The sequence below is a fragment of the Schistocerca cancellata genome, chromosome 2 (assembly GCF_023864275.1).
Source record: "Schistocerca cancellata isolate TAMUIC-IGC-003103 chromosome 2, iqSchCanc2.1, whole genome shotgun sequence".
NCBI lineage: Eukaryota > Metazoa > Arthropoda > Insecta > Orthoptera > Acrididae > Schistocerca > Schistocerca cancellata.
Window position 1 is genome coordinate 411,643,926 of NC_064627.1, and position 24,541 is coordinate 411,668,466.

The window sequence follows — 24,541 nt, forward strand, 5'->3', positions numbered from 1 at the left end:
TCAAAAGTCTATAAACCAAAACCAGAATAACAACTCCAGCCTGAACCTGGAAGATTACGAGATCTTTGGCATATCGAGACAGACGCACTTTTGTTGCCAGGGATGCGTGAAAGCGGATGTTTATTAAAGGATCACTCTATAAACTGTTGTCATCATTAATATACGTGAATACTGTAATCAGTTGTGAAAATGTATCAGAATCTACAATTAAACCATCTGATGGAAAATGACATCATGGTGAAGATTATTTATTTAAATGCAAACAGCAACTTAAACCTACTACTGGAACCCATTTTTAAAAGCTTGCTTAAGAAGAAGAAAAAGCAGCAGCTTTGGGAACTATCACCAAAACTTCATCATCAAAGAGCTAAGTACAACTAATTCAGTTATGCCTTCTTCACTTCATCCAAATTTAGATACTTTAGGGTACACGACAAGTACCAGGATCTGGTCATACTGAAAAGATGTCCAGACTGGTGTATGAACTGACATTAGATACAGTTATACTCTTTATGAAGATACGATGTCTATCATAGCGTGCTAGCAGAAGAATACTATGTCTAGGGAAGGATTAACCAGGGATTGTGTTGAGAAATTGGTATGTAAGACCAAATATGAATATAATGCAACCTTCCAAGTTTATTTGATAAAGTATCTGTGCTATGAGACTTAAGTTGTAGAAGAGATATACATATACTTATTTGTTTTCATCATAATTTTCAAAGTCCAAGCTGAACTTAAATAAAAAAACTACATATATATATGAACAATTGCCTCAGTGATTTATGACATAATATAATATGCTTTGCTGTGCTTGTTTTGAAGGTAGGAACTGAGTTGACCTAATTTTCTGAATACTTTTGGTAAACAGTTTCATTTGAACTTGTTATATACTACATTATTGAACAGAAGGACCAAAGAAGGAGTGACAATGTCAAAGATGTGAAACTTCCTTGAAGAAAATACTACATAATGAAAAGCATGTAATACTGTTTGTAAACTTGCATTTGTAATTTATTATATGTGTTTGTTTGTGGATACGTGTATTCACAAAGAACCTTGTCCAACAGTAAAAGTTGCACAAGCCTCTTTGGGGGTGGTGGTGTTACAGCATACCCTCTGAAGAGCCATTTAAGCCTCAGATATGCATATAAAATATTGTCAATCATTCAAATATTACAAGTTGATACTAACTGCTACATGAATTATGCAGCAGTTAAAAAGGAAGTTGAGGTTAGGAGTCAAACAGAAAGCTGATGACTACATCAGACTCAAGTATGCTTAATATCTAGACTCTGTAATTGGAAGGATTTTTTTTTCTTAACATTGAAGCCACTAATTAGTCAAATTCTTTCGTGACTACCAATGATCACTTGAATTTATATTTGCAACACTGCTTTGTAGTAACCATGTAATACATTAAACTGATCCAAGTAATACAAATATGGCTTTATTCATAAACTTCTGAACAATAACAGACGTAAGCCTCTTGTGAACCCACCTATTATGAGACACTGAAGAACATGTGAATGGTACAACTAGGTGAACAAAGGGAGAGTAAGTCAGCTCTGCTCCACACATGTATATGCACCAGTAGCTGGCAGACAGCACGGCAGAGACTACGCCGCATGCACGTCACTCACAGGTGGCCTCCAGTGACCCCCCCCCCCCGATATAGTTGACGTCCGATTCAAACACATACACACAGTGAAACCACACACACTCAGTGCACTCACACTCGCATGCACTAGTAGCAGCATACAGAAGTTTGCAACTAAGGAGAAATTTCAGCCCTAGCAATAATTTTGAACTATGTAGCTACTATTAGATGAAAGCATATTTATTTTGAAACTCCCAGATATGTTAGGAAAACAACAGAATTTATATTCTGTGTATAAATTAAAGAAATAGGTATTATTGCGTCTCATGCTTCTAGATTGTTTATTCCACAAACTACCTATACATACTCGTCAGGAAACAATATACCTGAATTACACTGTCCACATTTCATCTCTGTGTATTAATTTCCTACTGTAATTTTGTAAATTTGCATCTTAAACAATACTGTTGTTTGATAGCAAAAGTATAAATAGATGTGCAACAGCACTGTAATTATGCAGATCATAGCCAGTTTTCAGAGAGTCAAGACATAGTCAGTTTGTAATGCCAATTGTCCATCAGTACACACCACCTACCCAGTAATAAAAGAATTATTTGCAACTTCTGAACTTTCACTGATGCTTTCCACAATGTGGCAAGACTGGTATAGTTTCTTACAGCAACATGTTATGGACAACAGGACATCAGCAGCAAAGCAGATATTAAGATCCAAAACATGAGTATTAAATTCTATTGTCGAGTTTACATCATCCAAGAACTTTATTGATAATTTGATTCTTATTGGTTACAGTCAAAATTTTTGATACAAGCACTTCATGTTCTGTACAAGGTGAAGGAACCATTTTTATTACTCATTTTGGGTGAGACCTTAGTGTCATTTATACATGTAATTTGTTCCTTTTGCGTTTTATGAATTGGACATAAATTTAAAATTTCCTATTTCCTCTTGATGTTAGGTCTAATTCATGGCAAGCATAGGGATCTATAAACTAGTTATTCCATTTCCACAGCTGAAATCATTCACAACAATAAATAATCTGTATATGTGAATGTAGATTTGCCTGGCATGTACAACTGAGGAAATCTTCTCCGACCAGGTGGCTGCAATGTAATTCTACAACATTTCCATGAGTTACAATCTCATCATTTTCTGGCAAAGTGTCAAGATGGAGTGAGCATCCCATATATACACCAGAGTGTATATATGGAATGTCTCTTTGCAGCCTTCCCACAGGCACAGGGACCTATGATCTGTGGTGGGTAAAGCTGGCTGCCTTTCGACTGTCAGTGCATTTAGTCTTGCTCAGACTCACTAAGTGTCAACTGCTGGGTGCATTCTTGGCTCATAGCTGCTAGTGCTGGATTCCATGCCTAACATAGCTGGTAGTTCTCGCCTCTATTGATGAGAGTGTCATGGTGTCATATCTCAACTGATTCTTTGATGGTGTTCTCCCAAAGCCACTAGCTAGGCACAACATTCCTAGTTCTCTCAAACTTGAATATATGTCTCTCATTGAATCTGTGCTCTGGCACTGCTGATTTATCTTTATGCCTCAAACATTTGGATCTAATGTGATCAATGGAGAATTGCAAGACATAGTGTGGTGTTTGCCCAATGTTCTGGTGGCCACACTTGCAAGAGATGCTATGTATACCAGATATTTGCAGTTTTAGTTTGTCCTATATCAAGGCATGTGTACTTGCATTTTTCATGGTGGTCAAAAGATGGCCTTGATGTTTCTTTCTGAGAGTTCTCACAATTTTGGCTGAGGGAGACCCAATACAGGGGATAAAAGTAAATTTCTCTTCCATTTTCTCTACTTCACCTTTACAAAAGGCTGTATCATTCATTTTCTTCAATACAATCTGATTTGTGTTTTTCTACACCCATTTTGGTGAAATACATCTCTAAGCTGTTGCTGTCTTTGTCACAAATGTATACCAGATATTTGCAGTTTTAGTTTGTCCTATATCAAGGCATGTGTATCTTGCATTTTTCATGGTGGTCAAAAGATGGCATTGATGTTTCTTTCTGAGAGTTCTCACAATTTTGGCTGAGGGAGACCCAATATAGGGGATAAAAGTGAATTTCTCTTCCATTTTCCCTACTTCACCTTTACAAAAGGCTGTATCATTCATTTTCTTCAATACAATCTGATTTGTGTTTTTCTACACCCATTTTGGTGAAATACATCTCTAAGCTGTTGCTGTCTTTGTCACAAATAGCATGTGCCCTGTGGGCTAGAGTTGTTAGAAATGTGTACCACTGTACCATACAATGAGAGCTTGTTGTGGGGAGGTACAGATATGTATGGGTCTCCTTTCTGTAGACAGTATGTTCTACTGTACCCTCTGATTTTCTTCTTATTAGAGTGTTCAAAACTGGAAGTCATCCATTCTATTCTAGCTCCATAGTGAACTGTATTATTTGATAGGTGCTGTTCAGGTGGACCAGGACCTCATTCAGAGTTTCTCTCCCATGTTTTCACACAACAAAGGTGTCATCCATGTAATGGAAGAAGTGTTTATGTTTGAGCTGTGTAATTTTTAGTGCCATTTTCTCAAAGAGCTGAGGGAAAATGGTGAGCCCATCACTGCTCCATTGATTTGTCCATAGAACTCCCAATCATATGTGAAGTAGGTTAGTACATACACTGAAGAGCCAAAGAAACTGGTACATCCACCTAATATTGTGTAGGGCCTCCATGAGCATGCAGAAGTGCCACAACACGACATGGCATGGACTCAGCTAATGTCTGCAGTAGTGCTGGAGGGAATTGACACAATGAAACCTGCAGGTCTGTCCATCAATCTGTATGAGGGGGTGGAGATCTCTTCCGAACAGCACATTGCAAGGCATACCAGATATGCTCAACAATATTAATATCTATCAAACACAGTGCTGCATCTTGCAATGCTGCATGGAATACATTAGATGTGTATGTCTGAGATATAAAGATAAATCAGCAGCGCCAGAACACAGCCTCTGTCAGGGGCATATGTTTGAATTTTAGAAAACAAAAATGATGTGCCCAGCTAGTGACTTTAGGGAGGGCATCATCAAAGAATCGATCAAGATAATTCTCCATGACAAACTCATAAACAAGGATGAGGGCTGGCCGTTAAGTTTGGTATGGAATAAAGCATTATAAAGGAAAAAAAATCTGTGTGTCAAGAATGCACTCAGCAGTTGACACTTCATGCTGGCAGCTAAGTTTGGCATGGAAACAAGCATTATGAAGAAAAAAAGCTATATGTCAAGAATGCACTCAGCAGTTGACACTTCATACGTCTGCGCAAGACTGAACATACCAAGAGTTGAAATGTGATGTGCTGTTACCTCCGGTTGGCAGACCCTGCACCTGGGGGAAGGGGTGGGGGGAGACAGCTGCCACTCGGGTGTTATATGGAACACCAGCTCCATCTTGACACTTCACCAGAGGATGGTGATAATGGTACTCATTGAAACATTGAGGAATTTTGACACAGCCAGCTGGATGGCAGACCAAGAAGATTTCATCAAATATAAGCTATACTTTCCTATTTTATACATGGATTAAATGGATAAAAGAAAATGACAGTTCATAGTGTTGCTTCATGTTACAGCTGACACAGTAGCACCAGTATACCAGTATCTCACCAGTTCTATGAAACATTTATCAACTACGACATTAATGATAAAATTCACGGTACCTGATCAATTATGCTGTAGAAGCCATCAGAAAATTCAAAATGCTCACAGGCTGCTATCAGTTTGCTATCACGGGCTTCAAAAGATAACATTAATGTTGCATTTGAGTCTATACTGGATTTGCAGGGTTGTCTTCTTGTTCCCTGTAATAAAAACAGGCACAGTGAGTATGCTTAACAGAAGCAAGTATTAGAAAATAATGTTAATGGAACTTGTACAGCTCTAACTAAAGTGACAGCATTAAAAAATATTGCTTTTAGAACAGGAATGCACTTCATTCAGGAGAAAAGAAACAAAATACTGTATATCCACCACTTCAGAAAATGGAAGGACTCCAATTAAAATGCTTCTCTACATAAACCGCACAAAATTTAGGTGAGAAAGGAGGATGAAGAAAACCAATGAAGGAAGAGGTGCTAAATTATCCAAAACCAAAGGTAAGTATAAGAAATTACTGAATAACTTATACTGTAAAGGAGGATATGGGAGACAGCAGCCGGCCGCTGTGGCCAAGTGGTTCTAAGCGCTTCAGTCCAGAACAGCGCTGCTGCTACGGTCGCAGGTTCGAATCCTGCCTCGGGCATGGATGTGTGTGATATCCTTAGGTTAGTTAGGTTTAAGTAGTTCTAAGTATAGGGGACTGATGACCTCAGATGTTAAGTCCCATAGTGCTTGGAGCCACTTGAACTATTTTTACCAGTCTTCCTTTCACTTTAAGAAGTGGCCAGTTTCAGTGTCACCTGAGAGAAATGTTTAGCAAATAATAAACTAACAAATTATTGTACATCAAAACATATGCACAAGGAAAATAAAGTTTAGGAAAAATTGTTCTGCACAAATTGGACTACAAAATGGTAATAAAAAAGAGACAAGCTCAAAGATTTCATACATTTACCTGATCAGTAATATTGTAGTTATCACTGGGTATATCTGGTTTGTCATAGAATACTGTGTCTTCATTCTCAGAAAAGTATGCAGGAGTAGTCTGTCTCATATTAGTCAAGTTATGCACACCACCATGCGAACTATTCATTGGATCCTACAAAGCAAAACAACATAAAATAATTTAAAATTATTGTAGAGCAGCTGATTATATATTTATTTAATTGGTATATATGAACATACTGACTAATTACAATACTAAATAAAGTTTAGAGTTTGATGTACATTTGATATCATTCAGCATTGCTGGGTGTAATTTCATTTATATTTGAATTTTTTGTGGTATTTAAGTATTATGAGGGATATTTGATAAAGCAAGAAAAAGTGACAACATGGGTATTAAATTCCTCATTATCTTCAAACCATTGTCTGCCAGCCATTGTTTCAAGTGCAAGAAGAGGTTTATTCATTCAATCATACATTGTATTCCATAAATTTCTTCATGACAGAGAACCTCCGTGGATGTGGAAAGAGTCAAGCGATACATGAACAGACAGAAGCAACCACTACTGGCTACTTCTGTGTAGTACACTAATGGCAGATAATGACTAGCACTAATTTAATCAAACTCATAATTGTGGTAATTACTTCATAGATGTACAATAGGAGGAAAATGGCTACTTTTTTTGGGAGGGGGGGGGGATTAGATGGCTCCTCCTCTTATATTTCTCAGCTGTTGTTTTCACCTACTACTTCAAAGCATTTATTTTACTTTATGCAGGACACTATGAGGTTTCTATGTATTGGTAAAGTCAGGACCTATCTAATACAAATATTAGAGTTACACAGAAGTTACATTCTTGTGGCCAAAAATTCTGTTAATTATAAGAGTGGCTAATGAGGTATTCTTCTATTTTGTTTTTAAATATTTTGAATTTTGTGTGTGATATCTATTGGCAACTTGTTATAGATTTTGCACCAAAATATAAAACTCCACTTTGAATACTAAAGAGGGGTCTGGTAGTCTGTTTGGGAATTATTTCTACTTCTAGTATCATGGTTGTGAATTACAGAGTCCATCATTAATTCACTCTTGTCATTAATAAGCCTAGCTTGACGACAACACAAGGTTGCATGAAACTATGCTATTGAGCCACTGATAATTGTGGTAATTACTTTATAGACCTATGGTAGGAGAAAAACAGCTAGTTATGTGTGTGTGTGTGGGGGGGGGGGGGGGGGCTGCAAGTCATTGTTGAAACAACTAAACAGTTTCAGTTTGCTCCAACTTTGAAGGCCAGAAACTAGTATTTGAATGTATTTTGAGGTAAGGTGTTATGCCAGTAGCATATAAATAAACTTAAATATGAAGTGAGGAATGGAGGAAGTTGTTCACTTCTTGGGTATCTGTGCTGCATATTTTAACTGTGTGGATTATATAAACAAGCAGCAGATTCAATTATGGTAACAGTGCTTCAAGCATTACTGCATCTTCCTTCCTTATTGCAACATCAACTGTTTTAGGATGAAATGTCAATTGTTCTTGCAACATTCTCATACAGCTGAAAAAACTTCTTGGGTATACCACAACAACTCTTTCAGGAAATCTATTGAGCAGCTGATCTGGCATCTTTTCTTTATCCAATCTTTAACCTGAACACATCTCTTATTTCTTTTATTATGTAGCAATTTTGTGCAGAGATGATTTAAGTCAACCAGTATTTGTGCAGCTGCCAAAACTTTGATTTCAGATAGAACCATGTCTGAAATCAAAGTGTTACTCACAAAATGATGAAACTCTGTACACTTGTGTCAAAGTGTCTACAGTTCAGATTCATGAAATCAATTTCACAACCTAGTGTCATGCCTAGTGTCATGATGTAAGCAAGCCTTTAACTACAAATACCTTCAGGGGGCATACATATTAGCATGTACATCTACATCTACATTTATACTCCGCAAGCCACCCAACAGTGTGTGGCGGAGGGAAGTGTAAGGATCCCTCAGTCCCTGAAAGTGCTTCTGTGAAATGTTCAATTATCACTTTTACACAATATTCTTGACATGCACTTCTGTAGAGTGTGTACTATTTTCACTTTAACTGTCGAAGGACAGAACTGAGTGAAAGTGTGCAAAGTATGCTAGCAATCCTGCCTGTAGTTCAAAATAGTGAGGGAGATTTCTGGGGACAAAGGAAGCGGAACTGAGCTTTCAGTTAAGTTATTCACATGTTGATTCCACTTCAGTTAACCCTCAAGTGGATGCGCCATTTTTTATAACATCAGTGGGCGTGTGGCACACTTTGTAAAAATGTAAAGAACAGCTGTCTTTATGTTGCCAAAATAAACGCATATCACAGTTTAACCTTATTTTAATCAAACAATGACAAAAGAAACTTACATTATGTGAGCTAAATCACTGTTTAATTAAACAATAATAAAATAAACTTTCATTACATCATTCTGTTGCCATGTAAAAGTGTTACCCCACAGTAATGTCCCACTCTATGCATTAAACAGTGCAGTTGCATCAGATCCTAGCCAACTGCTTATTCAAATGCTAATTACCTCTTAGATAACTGTGTCACTGGGGGATTATGCTGCTAGCTCAGGATCTCGGCCATTTTCTTGTATGGATCGCAAATTTTTTCTCAGCTACCTTGCTGTTTATTTTATATTAAAGCTGCTCACTTGGACGTATGACATCGCAACTTAGCGCTATGTTAGCTGAAGCAATAATGACAGAATACGTATGGGCTTGCAAATTTTAAAAAACGATGGAATGGTACAAGACAATGTTCGCAGGAGAGCTTCTGTAAAGTTTGGAAGGTAAGAGATGAGATACTGGCAGAAGTAAAGCTGTGAGGACCGGGCGTGAGTCGTGCTTCGGTAGCTCAGATGGTAGAGCACTTGCCCGCGAAAGGCAAAGGTCCCGAGTTCGAGTCTCGGTCGGGCACACAGTTTTAATCTGCCAGGAAGTTTCATTGTTATTTGTGGTTGGCACACTTTATATGTAGGTGCACCTGCTCAAGGGTTAACAGTTGCTGGATACAAGCTCATGACTAAAGGGTCACAGGTTAAGACATTTCCATCAAGAATGCTGACCTCCTTGGTTAGTCAGGGGGCATTATCATTACCCATGTTTCACACAATTTGTGGTATCTGAGCCATTTGTGATACATCCATGTAAATAGTGGTGCATCCAACATGAGTAAAATTAATCAGTCCACTTGTTGCATAATTTTAGGGGTCTGCATACTATGCCTCCCACTTTGCTCTTCATTGTGCACATTTTTACAGCTATTTTTAAAGTCTTGATTCCACTGTCTAGTCTTTCCTTCACTCACTACTGTAGACCCAGAAACTAATTACAAGCAGACTTCATAAAGTAAGTTACATTTTAATATGGCATACCAAGTAACTTTTCTCAAATGTGCACTATACTTCAAAGTGATGCAGATAATTGACACTACTTTCAACACGGTCACCAAGTATCTGTAAACACTGACTGGAACATTCTACCATTCATTCAGTTACTCATCAACAGAAATCTGTTCCTTGGTCACAAAACAATTTGAGAATCATTGTGGGAACATACTCATCATCGGAAAATGTCTCTGCCTCCTGCTGTCCTTTCAGCTTGCTGAAAAGTTGTAAATTGCATGGTGCAAGATCTGGACTTCCTAATCAGCATCACCCACACCTGTGCAACCTTGGTCAATTGGCTGCATGCAACATTGCATTTGGTCCATATACCACCAAAATATTACGGAGAATCTGTGTGCAATTTAGATGTTTTGCCAAGTATCATACTGTTCCACATCCTTCAACTTCAGGGTATGTTTCCAGTTGCTGTGTAATTTCAATTGCACAGTGTGATGCATCTGTTATCTGTACTGCAACAGACCTGTGTCCATAGGAAACCCAGAATATTTACTCTCTTTTGACAATATGCCATTATTGTTACGCAAAGGTCTGAGCATGAGGTAACATATGTAGCTTACAATCAAATCTACACGGCTACTCTGCAAATCACACTAAAGTGCCTGGTAGAAGGTTCATTGAACCACCTTCACACTAATTCTCTATTATTCCACTCTCAAACAGAGTGAGGAGAAAACAAACACTTATATATTTCTTTGTGAGCTCTGATTTCCCTTATTTTATTATGATAATTGCTTCTCTCTATGTAGGTCAGCATCAACAAAATATTTTCACATTCAAAAGAGAAATTTGGTGGCTAAAATTTTGTGAGAAAATCCTGCCACAATGAAAAATGCCTTTGTGTTGATGATTTTCACCCCAAATCTAAAGTCCCTATGAACAATTCTTGGTGAAGATGACCAGCTGTAGATCCTTTGGCTCACAATAAATGAATTACAGCCACACTTTGCAACTGGTGAGAAGTATGATCTTTTAGCCATTGTTCCTTGCTTTCAGTTGTAGTCAAACAACTATATCAAAACAATGATTTCTGCAGACTTATAATTTATCAGTAGATGCTGCCGAATTTATGTAACTTTCTTCTGAGCTGCCTACATTTAAATGTAGGCAAACAAACCCTTATTTTTTTAACATAACTTGTTATTTTAATCATGTGAGGTCTGTTACTATGTAGTGGCAATGATTCACATGCATGGCAGATTCATGACCAGGGGCCTTATAACCGGAGTGGAATCCTTTACAATTTGTTTGAAAATTACAATAACAACAAACATACTGTTGGGAGAAATGAATAAAATTCCATGTTTATACTTATAAAGTCTAACTGACCAATCACAACTAACACTTTAGCTGAAAGAGATTGTCATCCCACTCCACTTCCACTGTCCATCAATGTAGTGTAAAAGTGGCAGTACCACAGCCTCGGCATTACATTCTTTCATATTATTATGAAGACAAACATTTCTAATACTGACATATCACAAAGTTAATATGTATGGCTTCTTTTTGTTGTTTACTTCACATCCATTCAAAAGAATCTGGCCAGGAAACCAAATATTTTGGCCTCATGTTTACAAATTAACAACTTTAGCTACAATTTTTACCTGAAGTGTTGTCTTCCAAAAATACTACAAGCTATTTCTGTACTGTTTAACTAATTCTATTTGACATGAATACCAAGTATAATATGAGAGACCAGATTTTGCCTGTTGAACTGCATAATACAACTAATTACAGAACACATGATACACAATAATTGCTTTATGCAAACATAAATGTATGGTTATGTCTGAATATTCAATTTGTACTAATCACTGTATAACGGCATGAGAAATAATAATCAGTGCACAAATGAAATTAATTGAAGAGGATAATTCATTGTTCATAATGTAAACAATTTTTAATTTACAAATCTTCAGTACACATTGGAATGGTGTTTCTTGTATAAAATGATAAAACTTTAGCATTAGAGTTGCCACTATTGCTGGAGGTAAAACGCCCATTTCTTTTTGATGAAATTTTTATGTTTCCGTAGTAATTGTTAAAAAGACTTGTTCTGCAAGATACTGAGTTTTACATGACAATTTGTTTAAAATATATTTTTACTTCCTGCTGAGTATGTTGTCATATATAAATCTATTTGAACAAGTTTTTATCCATTGTATATTATGAAGGGTCATTGTTACAACACTATTGTAAAAGGTGCATGTTGTCAAAATTCTATACAAGAGACAGTGTTAGACCAAAGCAGTCAGTTGCAGCTTGTGAATCACAGTAGAATTATTGCACTGCAGTTTATATTTGTTTGGCGCAGTTCCTATGAATATATTAAGAAAATTAAAGACTCATGTGTGCTGAACTTTTATTTCATCATCATCATCATCATCATCATCATCATCATCATCACCATCATTGTCTTCTTCTTCTTCTCCTCCTCCTCCTCCTCGTACAGTTTCCAGACCCTGGCTGGGGCTGTTTGAAAAATATGTTTCTCCATCTCTTCATGTCCTACCACCACATTTATTTCTCCACTCTGTCCCAGTCTTCTCCTCTCTTCTTCATAAATATCTTCACTCAAACATCTTGTCTCTCAGTCTTCCTCTATGTCTCTTGCCTCATGGCATCATTTCATGAGCTTGTCTCAGTAGCCTATCAACCCCCAATCTTTTAACGTGCCCATACCACCTTGGTCTTGCTTCTCTACAGTCTCTTACATGGGCTTCTCTTTCACTATTTCTCTTGCTCTCTCATTACTTACTGTATCCACTCTAGTAAGTCTTGGTCAGCTGCTTTGAAATTTTATCTCATGAGCCTGTATGCTGCTTACCTTTCCTTCATTACACACGTTTCTGCTGAATATGTGGTTATTGGAGCATAATATGCTCAGCATAACAATTGCTTGCTTTTGGGTGGTCATCCTTGCTCCATACCAGGCTTCTTACATTCTGCAGGAATCAATTCTGTCGTCTTACCCCTTCACTAATATCCTCCGGCTGTCTTCTGTTTGCTTCTCAGGTACTTGAAATTTTCCACTTTCCTTACTGCTTGCCCTCTAGTACTTTATCCATAGTTACTCTTATCTTATTTCTTGTTGTCACCATTACTTCACACTTTTTTGCATTAAGTTTCAATCAATGCTCTCCCATCACATTCTCCCATACATTTAGCTTTTCTTGTACCTCTTCTTCTCCATTCCCAAAGACCACTGTATTGTCTCCACACACCACTGCTTTCATTATTTCCATACCCTGTTCACACTACCACTCCTGCCATCATCTCATCTGTAATGGTGATGAAAAGTGGTGGGAATAGTGCAAGCCATTGCTTCCTTTATATGTTTCCTTTACTCTTCTCACAGTAGCCTTCCAATTCCACTTTTCCAAAGGGCTTTGAAGACATTGTTTCTTTTCACACTATCATATGCCTTCTCTATGTCAGGAAAATGATTACTAAGTCCTTACCATATCATAGTCTCTCTCTTTGAGCTGCCTTACATAAAAAACATTAGATCTGTTATTGATGTTCCCTGGTATTAACCCATATTGTTCTTGTCTCAGAACTACTCCTAGTATCTACCACACTCCTTTTTCCAGTATTGTCTCAAAAACTTTGGCAGTGCAAAACATCAAATTGTAATGTTGGCATCGTTTCCAACAAACCCTTGCTAAAAATTGGCAATATGTTACTCTTTCCACAGACCTTGGTATTCCATCCACTTTTCGCTTCCATCATTTTTCCCACTCTCCCATCCATTTCTTCTTCTCCCCTGCTATCAATCTCTTAGCTGCCTTCTTCTACTCAGTGTATTGCTTTGCTGCTTCTTTTCTGTCTTGACACATATATGGAATGCTTTGGTTTTCTTTGCAACCTCACTCTGGATCATTCCACCAGGATGTTTCTTTACACTGCCTGGTCCTTCCACTTCATTATTTCAAACCTTGCCCGTTTCTTCTCTACTGACTGCTTTTCATCCCATGTTACATTGATCTTTAATATTTTCTGAAATTTTTATTTGCTTTGCATTTCTCTTTTTTTAACGCCCACACTCTTATCCTCCTTTCCTGTCTTTCAGCCCACTATAATCTCTCTGCTTATTACCACTAAAAGATGGTGATCACTATGTAGGGCTTTGGAAGATTTTTGCTTGACATCTGTGACTGTTCTCTGTCTTGATCAAATATTCTGTACCCAGATAACATGATAACAGCACAAGGATAAGTGAACCAAAATGTTCAGTTCTGCCCCCTTTGCACCATAAAATATCCCCTTATTATGGTGACCTGTAGGCAGGATTGCTAGCATGTCTACATTCAGTAATATAAGAGAAAGGAAGACTAGGCTTTAATGTCCTGTTGATGATGAGGTCATTAGAGTCAGGGCACAAGCTTGTTTTGGAGGAAGGATGAGGAAAGACACTGACTGTGTTCTTTTAAAAGGAACCATCTCAACATTTTCCTTCTTTCCCATTTATTTTAGGGAAATTATGGATGACCTAAATCTGGATGGCCAGTTGAGGATTTGAACTACTGTCCTCCAAAATATATGTCCAGATATGTCCAGTGTCTTGCCTCAGCAGCCACCACATTGCTCAGTTTCACTCAATACTGTCCACAATGAGTATACAGTACTTAGTAGCATTAAGAAGCAGTCAGGTTAATCCAGCAGATGGTAGCATTTCACCACCATTCACTCAATGGTGTGTGTAAAGCAAAGGAAATTTTTTTTCACAAGGATATGAAAAGAATATTCATGTCACATGCTTAAAGGCAAGATGTTAATTTTAATCATATACATTTGCCAAAGCTTCACTTATTAGACTTACTTCTAGAGTGTGTTAAACAAATCCTTTTTTTAAATTGTCTTCATGGTGTTCTAAAATTGTTACTTCATGCTGGTTTTAGTTGACTAACCATTGCAATATTTTGTCAAATACAGTCTCCCTCGTCCTATCTTCTTCTTCTTCCAGAAACATTTTGGCTAATGCAAGTCATTCACAGAGCCTCTTCGAAGCTTATCTTTTCTCCCACACACTATCAGTTAGCATCTCCTCCCACTGCAATCCCCTTCAGTTCACATCATGCTTCACCTGGTCTCTCTATCCTGTCCATAGTCTTCTAATTGGCCTTTCTCAAGATTCTGTTCATTTTAGAGCTCTTCTTAGAAGTCTTTCTGGCCCCATTCTTTTAATGGGGCCAATGACAGATAGTATGGCTTGTATATCATGATCTTTGCTATAGCATGTATTTTCCAATTTCTAATTATGTCACCACAAAAAAATTTCAAACAAATTTCTATTCTTTCCAAAATTTCATCCTTGATGTTTCCTGTCATGGTTAATTCATACCTTTCACATTATGATATGCTAGCATTCTGGTGACCACACCTGTAGAAAGTATTACTGACTCTTACTGAAAAGGTTTTCAACACTTATTTATTTCATAAATGGCTAATGCACAATTTGTTTAAACTGAATGTTTTGTAGCAGCACTTGTTGCATGGTACTGTAGGTGTTTCAGTTGCTGCTGCGTGTCTGACTGCAAGTCTGTTAGAATATGGTATGCTGTACTTGGAATTATCATTAAACAACAAAGCTTATTTAGATTATTATCTTGACTGTATCATATTTAAATATGTTGGCTTGATTTGAGGACAAAATTATTTGTCCTCAGCTATGAGAAAGTGTCATTTATGCAAAAACCAATTTCTAAGTGCCTTACTTCACAATCTGGAAGCACTCTGTAGAGAAAAATAACTCTGGCTTATTGTTCTGTAGGTCAGAAGATGGTCATCATAGACTGAAATTAATAACATGGTGTAAAGTATTAATGTCTGTAACTGGAACAAATATTAAAAAATATTTTAAATCTACATACACTAAGTGATCAAAAGTATCCAGACACATGGCTGAAAATGACTTACAAGTTCATGGTGCCCTCCATTGGTAATGCTGGAATTCATATGGTTTTGGACCACCCTTAGCCTACATGACAGCTTCCACTCTCACAGGCATACATTCAATCAGCTGCTAGAAGGTTTCTTGGGGAATGGCAGCCCATTCTTGAAGGAGTGCTGCACTGAGGAGACGTATCAATGTCGGTCGGTGAGGCCTGGCATGTAGTCGGCATTCCGAAAGTCCAAAAGGTGTTCTATGGGATTCAGGTTAGGACTCTGTGCAGGCCAGTCCATTACAGGGATGTTACTGTCATGTAACCACTCTGCCACACACTGTGCATTGTGAACAGGTGCTCGACCATATTGAAAGACGCAGTTGCCATCCCCAAATTGTTCTTCAACAGTGGGAAGCAAGAAGGTACTTAAAACATCAGTGTAGGCCTGTGCTGTGATAATGGCATGCAAAACAACAAGGGGTGCAAGCCCCCTCCATGAAGAACATGACCATACCATAACACCACCACCTCCAAATTTTACTGTTGGCACTACACACACTAGCAGATGATGTTCACAGGGCATTCACCATACCCACAGCCTGCCATCAGGTTGCCACATTGCATACCGTGATTCGTCACTCTACACAACATTTTTCCACTGATCCATCGTCCAATGTTTACACTCCTTACACTAAGAGAGGTGTTGTTTGGCATTTACCGGTGTGATTTGTGGCTTATGAGCAGACGCTCAACCATGAAATCCAAGTTTTCTCACCTCCCGCATAACTGTCATAATACTTGCAGAGGATTCTGATGCAGTCTGGATTCCTGTGGGATGTTCTGGATAGATGTCTGCCATCTTCAACTGTCAGTAGCCTCTGTCAGTCAACAGACGAGGTCGGGCTGTACACTATTGTGCTGCACGTGTTCCTACACATTTCCACTTCACTATCACATCAGAAACAGTGGAGCTGGGGATGTTTAGGAGTGTGGAAATCTGGTGTACAGATGTATGACACAAGTGACACCTAACCACATTCGAAGTCCATGTGTTCTGCAGAGTGCCCCATTCTGCTCTCTCACGATTTTCAATGACTACTGAGGTCACTGATATGGAGTATCTGGCAGCACAACGCACCTAATATGGAAAACATATGTTCTTAGAAGTATCTGGATACTTTTGATCACATAGTGTGAGAAAACCACATCATCTGAGGATTGAGGTATCTTCTTAATCATCTGTGCTGTATCTGCGTCTGTCTTATATCACCATCACAGTACTAAGAGACTCTTATGATAATGCAGATAACTGCAAAACTAGTGCAAGGTTATCGACAAATTTCTTATTTCAAAACAGTCTCTAACCATTTAAAACTACACTGGACTATAAATATTAATATTAATGTACATGCTGGAAAAAGTGAAAATGGATAAATGGTCAATGAATATATGTGGTCAGGACTGGATTACAGTCCAAGCAACACAAGCTGCTGCTTGAGGCACCAAGCTGAGAGGGTGTGTGTGAGGCACCACAACTATATGATTTCTACAGAGGACAAGTCACAACTAGCAGCTGCTGCTGGTGGCCACGAGCTGCAAGATCTGTGTACAGTACAAATCACAATCAGTACTGAAGTCTGCTGCTTGTGATCTAGTGGTTAGCGTTGCTGCCTCTGGATGTATGCGGTGTGGCTAGGGTCTCCAGTCAGGTAGACCGTGTGACTGGTGCAAGGCTTTCGAGCTGACACCACTTCGGCGACTTGTGTGTTGATGGGGATGAAATGATGAAGATAATGACAACACAACACCCAGTCCCTGAGTGGAGAAAATCTCTGACCCAGCCAGGAATTGAACCTGGACTATTAGAAATAACGTTCCATCGCACTGACCCACTCAGCTACCAGGGGCGGACACTGCCTCTGGATGATGGGGTCCTGGGTTCGATTCCCGGCTGGGCTGGGGATTTCCTCTGCCTGAGGACTGGATGTTTGTGTTGTCCTCATCATTTCATCATCATTTAGGAAAGTGGTGAGACTGGACAGTGACAACATTGAGCATTCATACAGGCACTGACAGCCATGCAGTTGAGCACCCCATAAACTAAATATCATCATCAGCAGCAGTGAAAGCCCTGTAAGCAGTAACTTAAGTGCATATAGCATATTTTATGTTCTGTTTATTCATTGTTTCTAATTTTCTCTGAAGTGGTGTACTGAATGGTTAATACTGTTTTTGTAAAAAAACTTGTTAACAGACTACTTGAGTATGTGAACAACAATATCCTCCTAGATAAACTGAGGTTTTGTGGAATTTTTTGTGTAGCAAGCCGATAGAAAATGTTTCATGTAACCAATGGGGTTTTAGGAAGTTGTACTTAATAATTCAACTAAGCAGGGAAGTTGGACAGAAATCACTTAAAGGCTTCCACAAGGCTCAACCTTAGGTCTGCTACTGTTTCTCACATATGTAAATGACTGTGACCAATATACAACAAGAAGAATTATTTCTTTTTAAGATGACACTAGTTTTGAAACCAATCCAAACAAACACACAGCAATAGCATACATGGTATGAGGGTGGTTAGAAAAGTTCTCAGAATGGAACAGAAAATAAGTACTTACATCACTGAAACTTTTTTCATTTTTCAACATAGTCTCCTTGTAGATTAATTCAGTTGGTTCAACGATGTTCCAGTGCCTTGATCCCATTTTGATAATGAGTGTCTTCCAGGCCTGCAGAATAGTTGTCAACTCCGGCTATCAATTCTTCGTTTGAAGTGAATTTTCATCCACCAAGAAAAAGAGATGGAAGTCTGACAGAGCCATATTGGGTGTAATTTTGTCATGGCAATGGCAGATGTGCACGGGTGCACATTGTATTGATGGAAGATGACTTTCTTCCTTGCTAACCTGGTCTTTTTTCACATGTCTTTTGTTGCAATTTGTCCAGGGGGTTAGCATAGTATCCTCCAGGAATTGTTTGCCCAGTGTGGAGATAAGCTACAAACAGAATCCCCTTCACATCCCAGAACACTGATGCCATGACCCTTCCCGCCGAAGGAATTGTCTTTGCTTTCTTTGGTGGCAGAGAATCAGCATGTTTCCATTGCTCTGACTGTTGTTCTGTCTCTGGGGTATAGTAGTGCACCCAAGTTTCATCTGTGGTCACAAACTGGTACAAAAAATCTTGTTCATTTCTCCTAAAATGGGCCAAACATAGTTCCGATATGTCCATTCTCATGTGTTTTTGATCCAGCATCAAGAGTTGTGGCTCCCCATCTCACAGAATTTTTTTTCATTTCTAATTCTTCAGTTAAAATGTCAATATGCAGACAGCTAGTAGTTACCTGTATAAGTGTACATTATATGCTTAGTCTGAAATATTAAATAAGAACAGCAACTGAATAGTGTAAGAGGAGGAGCGGTGAGAGATTTATCCAAACTGATTTTTTTGCTTTGCTAGAAGCTCTTAAAACTGTTACATGTAATTAATTTCTTGAAGATCTTTGCACCAAAATGCAGAACCCCCTGTGTATCCTAGACAATGAAGCAAAGTCTATATGAGGTTATTTTTTGCTCACTCATTCATTCAGTCACATATTATGTTTTATAAATTACATAGTGAACAAAGGCATTCAGGAATGCAGAGCATGTCAGATGACTCTTGCCATGTGTGGGTTGGCATTATCTTGTTGCGGTGTAAGAGTAGGATGGCTTGCATGAAAGGTATCAAAACAAGGTGTAGTGAATCCTCATCTACTGCTGTGCTATAAGGGCATCATGGATGTCAACCAAAAGGATCCTACTATGCAAAGAAATGGCACCCCAGACCTTCACTCATGGTCGTTGGGCTGTATGGTGGGCAAAAGTCAGGTTGGGATCCAACCACTGTCCGTGGCATCTCCAGTTACATCTTCAGCCTGGAATCTCCTTGACTGGAGTAGAGTTGTCTTCAGTGATGAGTCCCCCTTTGAACTGAGCCTTATGACCACCAAGCATGGAGATGTCCTGGATGGTGGTGGGCTACCAACCTACTGTTGCCTGCCATATGAACCAAATACCAAGAGCGAGGTCTGGGATGCCATTCTTTTCATAGCAGGACCCTTTTGGTAGTCATCCATGGCACCCTTACAGCACAGTGGTCCTTCAACAATATTCTGCATCCCTCACGCCAAGCCATCCTGGGATTACATTTCAGCAAGTTAATGCCCACCCACACAAGGCGAGAGATCATTCCCCAACTGAGAACATTTGGAGCATTATGGGCAGGGCCCTCTAATCAGCATGGGATTTTGACAATTTGACATGCCAATTGGACAGAATTTGGCATGAAATACTTCAGAAGGGAATCCAACAACTCTATCAATTAGTGCCAAGCTGAGTAACTGCTTATATGAGGCCCAAAGATGGATGAATGCATTATTGACCTGCTCAATTTGTGAAGCTCTTTCTCTTGAATAAATGATCAAATTTTTCTGAAATTGTAATCTTTTTTTGTCTATACATGTGCTTCACATCTTCTTGTTTCTGTCCCATTCAGCTAATTCCCTTGTGGTGCAGCACAGATTTTGTCTTAGATTGCATTTACTTAACAGTTGGCCAAGTGAAGGGTCTGAATCAGAGGCTTAGACAGTCCTACAACCATGTAGGCTACAGATTCCTTGACTCATACCATAGAGTGGTGAGGTATCGGGTCCTGCATCATAGGTCAAGGACCATTAAACACAGGAAGCACCTACATGGGTATCAGAGGTTGTGTGGAGTCGTGTGGGTAGTTTTTTAAGTTCATCTACATGACTACTCTGCTATTCACAATGAAGTGCCTGGCAGAGGGTTCAATGAACCACCTTCAAGCTGTCTCTCTACTGTTCCATTCTTATACGGTGCACGGGAAAAACGAGCACTTAATTTTTCCTGTGCGAGCCCTGGTTTCTCTTATTTTATCGTGATGATCATTTCTCCCTATGCAAGTGGGTGCAAACAGAATGTTTTCGCAATCAGAAGAGAAAACTGGTGATTGAAATTTCATGAGAAGATCCCATCACAACGAAGAATGCCTTTGTTTTAATGATTGTCACTCCAATTCACATATCACGTCTGTGCCACTATCTCCCCTACTTCGCGATAATACAAAATGAGTTGCCCTTCTTTGTACTTTTTCAATGCCATCCATCTGTCCCATCTGATGTGGATCCCACACCACACAGCAATACTCCAGAATAGGGGAGACAAGTGAGGTGTAAGCAGTCTCTTTAGTAGACTTGTTGCACCTTCTAAGTGTTCTGCCAATAAATCGCAGTCTCTGGTTGGCTCTACCCACAACATTATTTATGTGATCGTTCCAATTTAGGGTATTTGTAATTGTAATCCCTAAGTATTTAGTTGAATTTACAGCCTTCAGATTTGTGTGATCTATCGCGTAATCGAAATTCAGCAGATTTCTTTTAGTACTGATGTGAATAACTACACATGTTTCTTTATTCAGGGTCAATTGTCACTTTTCACACCATACAGATATCTTATCTAAATCATTTTGCAATTTGTTTTGGTCATCTGATGGCTTTACAAGACGGCAAATGATAGCAACATCTGCGAACAAACTAAGACAGCTACTGAGATTGTCTCCTATTTTGTTAATATAGATCAGGAACAACAGAGGTTCAAAAATGGTTCAAATGGCTCTAAGGACTATGGGACTTAACATCTGAGGTCATCAGTCCCCTTGACTTAGAACTACTTAAACCTAACTAACCTAAGAACATCACACACATCCATGCCCAAGGCAGGATTCAAACCTGCGACTGTAGCAGCAGCGCGGTTCCGGATTGAAGCATCTAGAACTGCTCAGCGACAGCGGCCGGCAACAATAGAGGGCCTATAACACTTCCTTGGGGAACGCCGAATATTATTTCTGTTTTACTCGATGACTTTACGTCTATTACTATGAACTGTGACCTTTCTACAGGAAAACATGAATCCAGTCAATAACTGAGGCGATATTCAATAGGCGTGCAGTTTGGTTAGAAGACACTTGTGAGGAACAGTGTCGAAAGCCTTCTAGAATCAAATTGACATCCCCTGTCAATAGCACTCATTACTTCATGAGTATAAAGAGCTAGTTATGTTAGTTTGCCTTGTAGTGAAACTGAAGTAGACTCAGAAGATATAGTTGATGAACAGTTCAAAGAAAACTTACGAGTCTCATTTCAGACAGGTACCCCACTCACACAATTCTAGTCAGTGGTGACTTTGATCTACACTCAATATACTGGAAAAATTATGTGTTTAAAGCTTGTGGCAGGCATAAAACTTCATCCAAAATTGTACTGAATGCTTTCTCAGAAAATTATTTTGAACAATTAGTTCATGAGCCCACTCGAAGTGTAAATGGTTGTGAAAGCATACTTGACCTCTTAGCAACAAATAATCCTGGACAAATAGTGGGTATCATGACAAATACATGGATTAGTGACCACAAGGCAGTAGCTGCTAGGCTGAATACCGTAACTCCTACAACCATCAAAAAGAAACGTAAAGTGTATCTATTTAAAAAAGCTGGTAAAAATGCTCTTAATGCCTTTTTAAGAGACAGTCTCCACTCCTTCCGTTCTGATCATGTAAGTGTAGAAAAGATGTGGAATGATTTCAAAGAGATAGTATTGACAGCAATTGAGTGATATATATCACATAAATTAATGAGTGATGGTACTGACCCCCATCGTACACAAAATGGATCAGATTGCTGTTGCAGAAGCAGCGAGAAAAGCATGCCAAATTTAAAAGAATGCAAAATCGCCAAGACTGGCAAAGTTTTGCAGAAGTTCAAAATATAGCACATACTTCAATGTGAAATGTTTTAATAACTTCCACAACAAAACTCCATCTCGAAATCTGGTAGAAAACCAGTGGCAAGATGCAGTCAATACCTTCACTGCGCGGTAACAATGGTGATGTCACTGATGACAGTGCCACTAAAGCAGAGTTATTAAATACGATTTTCTGAAACTCCACCAAAGAAGAGAAAGTAAATATTCCTGAATTCCAATCAAGAACAACTGCCAAGATGAGAAACATAGAAATAGATATCCTCGGTGCCGCAAAGCAGCTTAAATCACTTAATAAAAGCAAGGCTTCTGGTCCAGATTATATACCTGCCAGGTTCCTCTCAGAGTATGCTGATACAACAGCTCCATATTCAGCAGTTATATACAACTGCTTGCTCATAGAAAGATCTGTACCTAAATAATGGAAAATTACTCAAGTCACACCAATACCAAAAAGGGAAGTAGGAGTAATCCATTGATTTACAGGCCCATATCACTAACATCAATTTGCCGTAGGGTTTTGGAACATTATGAAGCACCTCAAAGAAAATGATTTATTGACACGTAGTCAGCACAGATTCAGAAAATACCATTCTCGTGAAACTACAGTAGTGCTGTGTGGTATCGGATCCTTAGCAGACTGCACTGAAAGAAGACATCGAAAAAGTTCAAAAGGTCATCCTCCCTCTGCCAGGCACTTAACTGTAATATGTAGAGTAGTCTTGTAAATATAGATACAAGAGGAAAAGTAGATCAGTGGAGCATCTATTAAGGCATTAAAGACTAACTTGGCACCAAAACACATAATTACATTTGTTCAGTTGACAAGCTACACATATCACCTATTTCCTTACTGACAGCCAGACATTTCACTGTAATAATGAAGAATGTTTTACAAAGCCATGATGCTAGCAAGTTATGTATAGAGAGTTCATCTCTGTGTTGTAACTGTCTATATATCCCTTTCTGCACAGTAAAAGCTGAGAGGGTTAGGTGTAGAAGCATATTAGGAGAGATAATGATAGGAATATTGTAGATTTTTACATTTTGTAACCTTGTTTGTTCCATCACACTTTCTTGCAAATTTTACAGGTAAGGTTTAAATTACTCTCTTCTGTATGAATTTAAATATGAAACATTTTTATCAGAGGTTATTTTGAATCATACATCTTACAACCTCTACATAAAACTATCTTAGCACCCACTGCTTCACTCGTGTAGATTCTGTGGCCTGCAGACAACATTTTTTTTTTTTACTTTTTTTATTTAATCGAATTTTTATGCTGTTCAAAAATTGCAGCGCTTTCTAATCTTTTCACGTTAATTATGGCCATATAAGCATGGTCTTTTCTGAATGTACTTCTGACTAAAAGTGATTCTGGTAGCTGGAGTTGACAGTTTTTGTTAATCATGCCTTTTTTGTTCTTTTTAAGATATTTCCATAGCAACTTTCATCCACCAAACAAATATTTCTTTATATCTAATTGAGAAGTGAAATACAGTAGAACCGCTCTAATCTGACCTTGGATAGTCCGTCACTCCGGTTAGTCCGACCATGCTCAGGCTCGCCAGCCTGTGCCGACTTGTCACTGACTGGACGCCTGTCGGGCCATTGTTGCGGTGTCTATCACTGTGCATATTGTTATACTGTATGTTATTGTGCAGTTTTATCCTTTGTTGAGATTAAAAAACGTTGTTGTTTGCTTTATTCCATGTTCTCTACAGTACTTATTTCTGTAGATTCATTGTGTGTACAGTTGTCTGTTTTTCAACATGTCTGGATTCAAACGTAAACACGTAACTCTTTCACTAAATGAAAAATTAGCAGTGCTACAAAGACTGGACAAAGGAGAACCACTCCAAAAAATTGCAAAGGAACTGAATGTAACTGTTCGGACAATTAATGATTGCAGTAAGAATCGGAAAGACATTGAATGCTATACAGTTACGACTGATGGTGAAAACACACTGAAGAATCGCAAAACATCAAAAAAGCCTAAACTTGAACTGCTTGATAAGGAATTGTGGATGCGGTTTTGACAAGAAAGAAGGAAAGGAACTCCAATATCCGGGCCAATTCTCAAAGAAAAAGCGATAGTTTTGCACAAAAAACTGGAAGCCGAAAGAAAATTTGCTGCCAGTGAAGGCTGGATTGATAGTTGGAGAACTCGTCTTGGTGTCCAATTTGTTTCTA

At 38.5% G+C, this 24,541-nt stretch overlaps 1 protein-coding gene across 4 annotated transcripts in view; it reads right to left on the reverse strand.

The window, feature by feature from the left end:
* LOC126161859 (organic cation transporter protein-like) overlaps positions 1-24,541 on the reverse strand; it is a 325,910-nt gene that overhangs the window by 107,841 nt on the left and 193,528 nt on the right. For all 4 annotated transcript variants that reach the window (XM_049917973.1, XM_049917972.1, XM_049917974.1 and 1 more), the window contains 2 exons: positions 6,207-6,350; positions 5,314-5,454 (listed from right to left, as the gene is read on the reverse strand). In XM_049917973.1, the coding sequence (XP_049773930.1) occupies positions 5,314-5,454; positions 6,207-6,350 (285 nt within the window). The remainder of the gene's footprint in view (positions 1-5,313; positions 5,455-6,206; positions 6,351-24,541) is intronic.